We start from the raw sequence: 10,089 nt of genomic DNA, 5'->3' as shown, positions 1-10,089 counted from the left end.
GTGTGAGTGTGTTGAAGTAGTGCCCGCGTTCACCGCTGTGTGAGTGTGTTGAAGTAGTGCCCGCATTCACCGCTGTGTGTGTTGAAGTAGTGCCCACGTTCACCACTGTGTGTGTTGAAGTAGTGCCCGCTTTCACCGCTGTGTGAGTGTGTTGAAGGGCAAGGGGAGGAAGGCCCTAGTACCAGAGCTGGCAGGAAACCAGCTTGTTCCCCTCTGTCTCCAGAGAGCTTGCAGAGGCCTCTGTTCTCCGTGAGCTGTTTCTAGTGGGAGGAAAGCCAAGTCGGAGGTGTCAGATGAGGCAGGGAGCATCTCAGCGGAGCTCACAGGAGCAAAAAGCCTGAGTGCACATCACCCTGAGTGATCCCCGGGGGCACAGAGGCCATGAGGGTTTGGTGGAGTGACGATGGGAGAAGACTGCTAAGGGGGCAAGAACAGGGTCTTGGCGTGGGGCTCTGGCTACTGTAGGCTAGATTGGTTTTAAGCTTCTGGTGATCCTCCTGCCTCTGCCTCCTAAGGGTTGGAATGTGGTCTGGCTCCATATCATTTCGTGTGTGCAGCAGGGGGACTGGAGGGGGCTTTTCTGAGAATAGTGTCTCATGTGGCCCACCTAGAACTTGATACATAGCCAAGGTTGCACTTGAACTTCTGACTTGACTGCCTTTGTCTTTAAGCATGTTGTGATACCATGCCCATGTTACAACTTTGTAATGAAAAATATACAAGAGCAGAGGGACTGCCCTCATAACCTCCAGGCCCTTTGATTTCAGTTGTCCATTGTGACTGACCTCTTCTCCGTGCACCGTGATGTCATCTCTGTGTGCCGTGTTGTCCTGCAGTCATCCCAGTTGTCTTACTACTTACTTCACAGACAGAAGCAATGTCCCTTTTAAAAAAGTTTTTAGACAGGATGGCACACTATATCTCAGGCTGGACTTGAACTTGTAATAATCCTCCTGCCTCAGCTTCCTATATGTTAGGATTGCAGGCAGATGTCAGCACTCTGCCCATTGAAGTTTTCAGGCTCCTTTCCTGGGTCACAGTGGTTCCTTAATCAGGAGGCAGTGGTCACTAACCTCTCTCTGAAGCTTGGTGGCAGCCGCTCTTGTCAGGCTGGCACAGAGCCAGGCAACTGGAGCGGGAGCCTACTGTGCACTCCAGGTGGGCATTTACTCCAGGCTAGCCCTTACTGTGGTGTTCCACGGAGGCTACTTGGGCTGGGCACTTCAGTGCTGTGAGAGTTAGATCTTTGTCCTCAGCACACCCACCCAGGAATGCAAGGGAGGTTCGTTCCAGGGCTCTCAGAGACAGTTGGTAGGCAGCTATGCTCACCACTATACCACCAATGCGAGACTCCAGCTGGAACCTGCTCCCTCCATCAACCGGGTACTTGCTTGAGAAGACACTCTCTCTTCTGCGTCTTCTTCTGCCCCCAAATGAGAAGGGACCAAGGCGGTGCTCAGGCCCATGCGTGCAGGAATCAGACACAGCTTCCCAGTTTTAGGAAGGCAGAGCCTGTTGGGTAGCTGTCCCCAGCACTACCAAAACAGAGTTGTAAGCAGCCTGAGCCAGGCCTGCCCTTCTCTCCACCTGTCACTTTCTCCTAGTGTCTTGCCCTTGCTCCTGCCTACTTAGTGCTCTCACCCAGCCCCTGTGGTGGTCATCCCTGAGTCAGGGGTCCTTGTCCCCACATCACTCATGCTTGGTCTCTTTAGGGCAGTGCTGCTAGGACACCACGGGGTTATGGAGAGGTGTGATTACCTCCAGATGTCCACAACAGGGGCTTAGCTGTTAAATGAGACCAGACCTTCCAACCCTGCTGTCAGTGACCTTCCTCCTTCCCCACAGCTGGTGACGGCCCTAAGCTCTTTTCTCTCTGGCAGACACACCACCCTTCCCATGTCTCTGGTCTTTCTGGCTAATCCAGTGTGTACCTCACACTTCACTTCAAGTGCCATTTCCTAGAACAGAACTCTAAGGTCCCTGCCTATCGTCTTCCCGCCTGGCCTTAGAATGCCCTGTAATTTCGTGTTTATATATGCTTGTATGAGAGGCAGCCGACAGGGTTGGGCGGTTAGGAGCTTGGGCTCAGAACAGAGCTGGTCACCTCGGATAGAATTCTGGAATGGTCCAGCTTGATGATTCAACCTCTGGGCTCCAGTTTCCTCATCCACAGAAGGGAGGCTCAGCATCACCTCGTAAAGCCGTGGACATGATCAAAGGGCTCAGAGGGCCAGGTGCATGCGTCTGGGGCAGCCAGAAGAGAGTCCACGCAAGTGTCACCTGTTCATGCTGGCTCAGGGTTGAGGAGAGGCTGTGTGGTGAGCAGGTGATTCAGGGCCAGGGTGGCACTGCGGTGGGTGGGGCTCATTGTTGGAGTGTCTTGTCCCTCCCTTTCCTGTGATCTATTTCCAGGTCGGAGGTGGACTGTGCTCTGGTAGGTAGAGTGTTTCCTCATTTATAATGGTAGTAATGATGGGACCCTTAGGATTAGATAGGGTAAGACAGGAAAAGCCCCCAGGGGTGGGCCTGGCCTGGGAAGAGAGGGCTGGCTAACAGTGGGCAGCTTGACTCTGCCCCACCCGTGGCATGCCCTTCTTCGTTCTTGGATGCCTGATACTCTGTAAACACCTGGTGAGAGACTGTCCGTCGTCTCTGTTCTACCTTCCCGTGGACGTGCACTCTGGGTAGTCGATGGCTGGTTTCCATGTCTGTTCGGTAATCTGTACTATGGGAGAGGATCAGGGAAGGGCTGGCTGGGCTGGGCGTGACGTCTTAATGCAGTGCTTTGCTGGGCGAGTTGGTGTGTTCAGGGCACAGGAGGTGGCCAGATCATTCTGTGAGGGTGTGAGGGGAAAGCAGAGTGTGGAAAGATGGGGCGGGGGGTGGGCGAGTTGGTAAAGGAGGAAATTGACTGGACCCAGTGGAGAGTCGAGGGCCTAGGTAGGGTCACGTGGGGAGAGAGGTGGGTTTCGAAATCACAGTTCCTGATTCTGTGACCTTCGTGTGCTGTGAGCCCCTGAGCCCGGCACTGTACCAGTTGCTCCATTTAATCCTCATGACTACCGTGCAGCAGGGACCTCTTGTTTGTTTGTGTTTTTCAGATGGGGAAACAGGCTCAGAGAGGTGAGGTCACATGCCCAAGGCCCACAGCTAGAGCGTGGCAGAGCTGGGACTCACTTTCAGGTGTGTGGGACCCCACCAGCTGCCTCTGGCTCTGCCTCTGCCCAGCCCTGTGTGGCCTTGGGCAGCTTCTGATTCCCCCACTCCCATGGTCCCCACCCTCAGTTGGGAAGTGTGGTCAGAGGCTTTTGGGAGGCAAGGATGGGGGCCCAGAGGGCTTATGTGGCCTTTAGGATGAGGGTAGCTGGGTCCACAAGCAACCCTGGGAGCTGAGGCCGACCCCTCCAGGCTGAGTTCTCTGGGCCTCTAGTGGACAGGATGCGGTTCCCCTCAAGGTAGAAAGAGGAAGGCTTTGGGGGAGGAGGAGGAAGTGAGTATGGTAAAAAGTCATCTGTGGTTCTGGGGACCTGCCTTCCTGCCTTTTACTCTTTGCTCTCTGTTGAACGGCTGTGAAAGGTGACGGCGCCCACTGCGGTAGAACCTTCTTCCCATTCGATTTCCTTTTGGGTTGAAGGTGGCCCTTGACTTCCGGGTTGGGGCATGTCCAGGGTCAGTCACAGCTGTCGGCCACTGTGGTTTCAGGAATAGACACTGAGTTGCAGCCTTCTCGCTGGCTCAGTGCTTTCTGTCCCTTCTTGTCTTTGTTATATTCTCATTAACAGCCCTTCAGGCAGGGACTGTGCCCTGGTCTAGGTGGGGACCGGTGTTTACATAGGCTCTGATTTGCCCAGGGGTACTGCTGTCTGGATCCAGGAGGCTCTGCCAGGCTGTGTGACCTTGGACTCCACTTCAGATCTGTAGATGGAGTGTATAGGGGCCTGCCTCACAGGCCTGTGTGTGGCTTGAGCTCTGACTCACACACTTGGAGGTCGTGATGTTTGGCAATTGTTGATGCTATAGAACTATTGGCTGCTGTGGTCCCTAAGCATAGCTGAACCTGGCACGACCGTGTCCCAGTGGAGAGGTAATAAGCCCAAACCCATGCTTGCAGTGACTCCTAGAGAACCGTCTTTGTCCCCTTCACAGAGGTGTTACCTCCTTTGGGCAAGTGCAGGTTTAGGCTAAATGACAGGAACTAACCTTAAAGTGTTTAAGGGAGAGTGGGGAAACAATGGTGGTACCTGCCGGTCCGATGGTGGTGCCTGCTGGTCTAATGGTGGTGTCTGTTGGTCCTGGTGGTTCTTCCTGCTACGTGATGGACTCAGGGATCTCTTTCCCTCTGCTGTTGGCTCCGTGTGGGCTTCATTCTCCTCCCTGGTTGTCCCGGTAGCCCTTAGCAGCCCTGGGCTAACCCTGTCATCTTAGAATACTGTACCTTCAGCAGAGCTGGGTCTCCTGGGCTTTGCTGAGGCCCCTTGCTCCCTGAAGCTCGTAGGAGGATGGGCTGTGTTTGATCTGAGATTCTTCTCTCTGTGTGAGAGGTGGGTCTGGGCTGGCTGCTGAAAGCCAGGTCCCTTGGCTTATGCATTGGTTCATTCACAGACACAAATACTGAGCTCTGTATGCCCAGGGTGTGTGCCTGAGCCACACACCAAGTCCTTCAGGGTGTTGCTACCCAGGGAACTCGGGATGCTGCTGCTGGAGTAGGTTAGAAGACAACATGTGCCTTGGGGAAAACCAAGCTGGGTCTGGAGAGGTGGAGAAGCTGCCAGAGAGTGAGGGTGGCGGTGGATCTAGAGTAGGTCTGGTCTGGGTGGGCCTCACTGGGAACTGGGCGTCAGAAAAAGGGTTGTAGGAACTGGGGAGAGAATAACCTTCGGTGGCCAGAGGCTCAGAGGTGGTGCTGAATGGGATGGAGGAGGCTGCCTCGTGATTCAGGGAGCAGCAAGGAGTTGAGATTGGAGAGGATGCTGTAAATCAGAAGTAGCAGAGAGGGGTAGGCGGCAGGACTTCCCCTGGTGTGGCTGTGGGAAGGGGGTAGGGCAGGGGGATGAGAAGCATGGTTCCTGCTGATGAGCCCCCTCCTTCTCCTGCAGACATCCGGCTCCGGGTTCGGGCAGAGTACTGCGAGCATGGGCCAGCCTTGGAGCAGGGTGTGGCATCCCGGAGACCTCAGGCGTTGGCCAGGCAGCTAGATGTGTTTGGACAAGCCACTGCTGTGCTACGGTCAAGGGACCTGGGCTCTGTGGTGTGTGACATCAAGTTCTCAGAGCTGTCTTATCTGGACGCCTTCTGGGGTGACTACCTGAGTGGCGCCCTGCTGCAGGCCCTTCGGGGCGTGTTCCTGACTGAGGCTTTGCGGGAGGCCGTGGGCCGAGAGGCCGTCCGCTTGCTGGTCAGTGTGGACGAGGCTGACTATGAGGCTGGCCGGCGTCGCCTGTTGCTGATGGAGGAGGAAGGAGGGCGGCGTGGGACAGAGGCCTCCTGATCCTGGATCTGGCAGGACTGACCCCACCTCCAAGTCTCCGCAGGCCACCAGAAAGACGACGACCCTCTTGCCCCCAGACGATTGACATTCAGCAGCTTGAGGACGGTGTCAGGACTGCAGGTTCCGTGATGGCCTCTCCGATGATGTGGGCTTTGAGGCATAAACCACTTCCAGCTGCTTCCATCCCGAGTTCCCTGCTCCCAGGTGGTTTCCCTCAGCCTTGGGGGCCCAGCCTCACAGAGCCCCGAAGCAGGGAGGCATAGCTCCCTGCACATCGTGTCTCTCACCCTGGGCTGATGCTGTCTGCCCCACACACTTTAGCCTAAGGGCTACTCTCTCAGGATCTCAGATTTACTGTCCCCACGTGGGTTTCAGCCACAGCAGTGGGCTCTGGAGCTGGGGCTTGCTCACCTTGCCCATTCATCTAATCAACCTGGGCTCTGCCTGCCGCACATACAGATATCCAACTCTCCATCACCTTCCCCTGCTCCCTGGAGTGAGACAGACTTGCCCTTGGGCCTTTTAACCCAGACTGTCACACATGGGCTTTGTGGCCACATCAGGTCAAGGGCAGCTGTTTCATACAGAGCTAGGACCAGAACCAGCCACTTTCTCGTGAAGGGAAGGTGAGGAGGTGGGCTGATGGGAAGATGGTTTACAAACTGCGCCAATAAAACTGCCCCAGAAAGGGCACAGGTGGACGTCAAGGCTCTCCGGTTCTTTTTGTTCGTCAGCAAGGGGAAAGGGCTGGAGAAGAGCAAGATGCTAGCTCATCTGAACAGGCAACTCCATTCCTTGGGCCTCTTTTTCCTTAACCATCACAGGAAATAAGGCCCTGGCATCGACACCCAGCCTATTCACGCATGCACTGTAGGATTCTGTATGTTCATGGAGGGAAAATCTTTCTAAGTTTTATGTGTGCAGGTGTTCTGCTTGCATGTGTGCCTGTGCACCACATGTGTTCTGGCCTCCGAGGAGGCCAAAGAAGTGGGTGTTAGATGCCTTGGAAGTAGAGTTAGAGCCAAGTCACTGTGAGGCTCCTGGGTCCTCTGGAAGAACAGCCACTGAGCCGTTTCTCCAACCATTTTCAGGTGTTTGTAACGAGCGCATACACTGAGTGTAGTGCCCATGGATGCCCAAGTTGTGAGATCGCCCTGGAACTCAAGTTCTCAGAAGTCGTGAGCTGCCTGACATGGCAGCTTGGAACGGAACCCTGGTCCCCTGAAAGAGGACTCCAGGATTTTTAGCCCTCTCAGTGAGAGGAATTGATTATTTCCAAAACTGTTGGAGCCCTGGGAATGGGGAACTGGAAAGGAGAGGCAGCCAGGGGTTCTCTGCCTGCCATTCCTGCCCCCGCAGCTCCCAACCCTCCCTCTCTGACTTTGGGTTTCCGAGTCCAAAGCTAAAGCACTACCTGCCACTATGTGGCCCAAGGGGAATGTGTGAGGCCTCTCCTGCCTTCTCCCCTCAGAAGGCAAAGACGCAAGAGTGTTTCTCACACAAAATCAAGTCTTCCATCCTTAGGGCCTAAGGAGCAAGGACTGGAGAGATGGGGGTGGGTGGGTGGGTAGAGATTCCAAGGGCTGCCCTCTTCTGGGACAAGAAGTGTTCTTGCCCATGCCTGAGTGCTCTTCCTGGACCCCTAGTGGTTGGTGGACAGGGAAGAAATGGCAGACGTAGGGGTTGAGTTCTGTCCAGGAGTGGAGGTGGGTCCCACCGGCCTCTGTGTGTCCTTAGAACCTGCTCTTACTGTCTCAGAGCAAAGTTCTACTAGGTGGTCTGATGGCAGGCTGCATTGTGTGAGGTCACTAAAGCAGTGCCCTGAAGGGTGAGCAGTTGCAGGCAGGCTGGACCAGTGAGGGGAGGCTGGCTTAAGTAGCCCTTTCCTGTCGGGCCCGGAAGAGCATAGGCTTGTTTTTATTAGTTTGTTCTCGAGAACTGGGTCCTCCTCTGTATCTCTGAAACACACAATGTGGATCAGGCTGACCCCAGAGCTCTGGGGTGTGCCCTTAGGCCTTCTTACCACAGTTTAGCTCTGAGGCTCTCCCAGCGTGAGTTTTAAGTGTACCTGGAGGTGAAGCTGCCACACTCCTTGGCCCAGGACTGGCTCCGTTCAAGCCTTGAGGTAGCTCCCCTTTTCCCTCAGCTACAGTCTGAGGCTTCTGGCTGGGCAGATTTCCCACTCCATGCCAGTTCTTTCCATGCCTCTCGCAGACATGCCTCTCTCTCCCCCTACATATTCTGGAAGCCTCTCCTGCCTGTTAGCTTCCACCCTGCCTACACTTCACCCTATCAGCTTTCATCATGATGTGCACCAGGAGGGAGTTAACCTAGGTAGGAGGAAAGGGACCTGTGCAGGTGGAGTGTTCCCGTAAGTCTGTAGTAATACAAGCCCGAGGTGTTGCCCTGGCGCACCTGCAACCTTCCACAGTGCATGCTCCGTGGATCCCTCTTGGGCTTGTCAGAGAGGTTTGGGTACCAAAGAGGTCTAGTAGACCCCCCAGAAGTGGCTTACACCAGCACCATGAAGGCAGCACAAGAGCTTCAAAAGTTCAGAATCAGGATTTGAGGAAGGGGCAGTATCTTACCCCTGAGATAGGACCCTGTTGGCTTGACGATAGTGGCCTATCACTCCACAGAGGAACAGAGCTGAGGGCTTGCCCTGGAATGAGGAGTTCCCCAGAATGATTCCAGTATGTGGGGGCTGGGGGGCAGGGGCAGAACGGTCCTTACCGAGGCCTCAGAATATTTCTGAATTGGATGTAAAGACACTGGGCAGAGGAGATATTAAGGGGGAAAAAGCCACCTACCCCTTTCATTTGGCCTGAAGTCTTCCTGCTGCCACCTATATGGGGAGTTGAGAACTATCAGAGACAGATGTGAGCCCTTGGCATGGGAACTTAAGGTGACTGAGGTGGCCCTAATGCACTCAGCTTGGCAGCAACTGTTCCATGAAACCTCCATGTAGCTGAGCTGAACTGAAGACCCTGAGGGGATTCCAGGTTGGGCTCGAGAAATCGGGAAGAGCCCCTGTTTTATTGATACCCAAGACTGGCACTCCGGGACTCACAGACCAGAGTGACCAGACAGCTATGAATGAGCAGTTGGGCTGCTCTGGAGCAGCCCAGAGGACAGTGAATGGAGAGATGCGGCCTGCTCACTAGCACGACCAGGCCTAACAGGGAACATGTTTCTTACTTGGGGGAGAAAGCAGGAGGGTCAGGAGTTCAAGGTCATCCTCAGACACAACAAGTCTGAGGCCAGCCTGCTTTTGAGACCCTGACTCAAAAGCAACAGTGACAGAAAAAATGACCACATCGCTGCGTAACATTTGAGTCGTGAAATACAACATTCAGAAAAGTTTGGAAGATACTTCATGTAATGTAAATCTCATGTGTAACCCCATGCCGGGGCTTGGGGAGGAAGCAAGCCAAGCCATCTCTCCTGGAGGCCTCAACCAGCTGCTTTTCCGTTCTTTCTTACTACGTAGCCCTGGCTAACCTGGGACTCCCTGTGTACACCAGGCTGGCCACAAACTCAGATCCTCCTGCCTCTGCCTTCCGAGTGCTGGGGTTAAGGGTGTGGAGCAACACAGCTAGCTGGTACAATACATTTTTATTTTTCATATTATCTAGCGTCATGTCTTATTTTGCTCACTGCTATGCTGTGAGGCTCTTCCGTGTGTTTATCTGAAATTGATGTGTTTCTATTGCTACGCATCATCCCAATGTGTGGATACACTATGAATTCACGTGCTGGGTGGATATTTTGCGTTGTTCCCATGTGAAGCTGCTATGAACATTCTCGAGCATATTTGTTTACTTGTTTTGTGTGTGAACAAACTCTTCTTCCCACTGGGATCTCCCTTGAGGTAGAATTGCTGGTCGTGGTTATGAACAGGGTCTGCTTTGGTAGATCCCATCTGAACCCTGCATCCCATAAACCTGATTAGGTTACCACAGACACAGTGACTAACGGATTATCAACCACCATGTGGGTGCTGGAAATGGAGCCCAGGATCTCTGGAAGAGCAACCAGTGCTCTTAACCAATGAGCCATCCCTCCAGCCCCTCCAGTGAGCATCTTTTCTGCCTGCTCTATTGTTTCCCCTTGAGACCCCTTTCCCTAAGGTGGAGATACAGACAGATACCTTGTCAGCAACGGTGTCTGAGCAGTCCCTGCTTCCTCCTCACCAGTCTTCGCTGTTGTCAGACAAATGCATGTGCTCATCTGTTGGGTGTGTAGTAGTGCATCATTGTGCCTTATTTTCTTCCTCTCCAGTGATTGATTGCTTCTGCTTTTCTAGGAAAGTATTTTGTTTGATTTACGGTAGGTGTGTGTGTGTGTCTGTATGTCTGTGTGTGCATGTGCTTGGCGGTTAAAAGAGGACATTGAATACCCTAGATCTAGAGTCACAGGAGGTTATGACCTACCCAAGTGGCTGCTGGGAACCTGGTCCTTTGCAAGAGCAGCAACAACAGACAAGAGCTTCTCAGCTGCTGAGCCATCTTTCCAGCCTCCCCTTCCCTATCTTTCCAGCCTCCCCTTCCCTATCTTTCCAGCCTCCCCTTCCCTATCTTTCCAGCCTCCCCTTCCCTATC

At 53.9% G+C, this 10,089-nt stretch overlaps 1 protein-coding gene across 2 annotated transcripts in view; it reads left to right on the top strand.

The window, feature by feature from the left end:
- Positions 1-6,195, top strand: part of Dedd2 (death effector domain containing 2) — an 18,389-nt gene extending 12,194 nt beyond the window's left edge. For both annotated transcript variants that reach the window (XM_029479316.1, XM_021167502.2), the window contains exon 6: positions 5,097-6,195. In XM_029479316.1, the coding sequence (XP_029335176.1) occupies positions 5,097-5,488 (392 nt within the window). In that variant the 3' untranslated portion in view covers positions 5,489-6,195. The remainder of the gene's footprint in view (positions 1-5,096) is intronic.
- The last annotated feature ends 3,894 nt before the right edge of the window (positions 6,196-10,089 follow it).

Source organism: Mus caroli, chromosome 7 (genome assembly GCF_900094665.2).
Source record: "Mus caroli chromosome 7, CAROLI_EIJ_v1.1, whole genome shotgun sequence".
In the NCBI taxonomy this organism is placed as follows: domain Eukaryota; kingdom Metazoa; phylum Chordata; class Mammalia; order Rodentia; family Muridae; genus Mus; species Mus caroli.
Note: the sequence above shows the minus strand (reverse complement) of the source record. Positions and strands in the feature narration are given on the sequence as shown.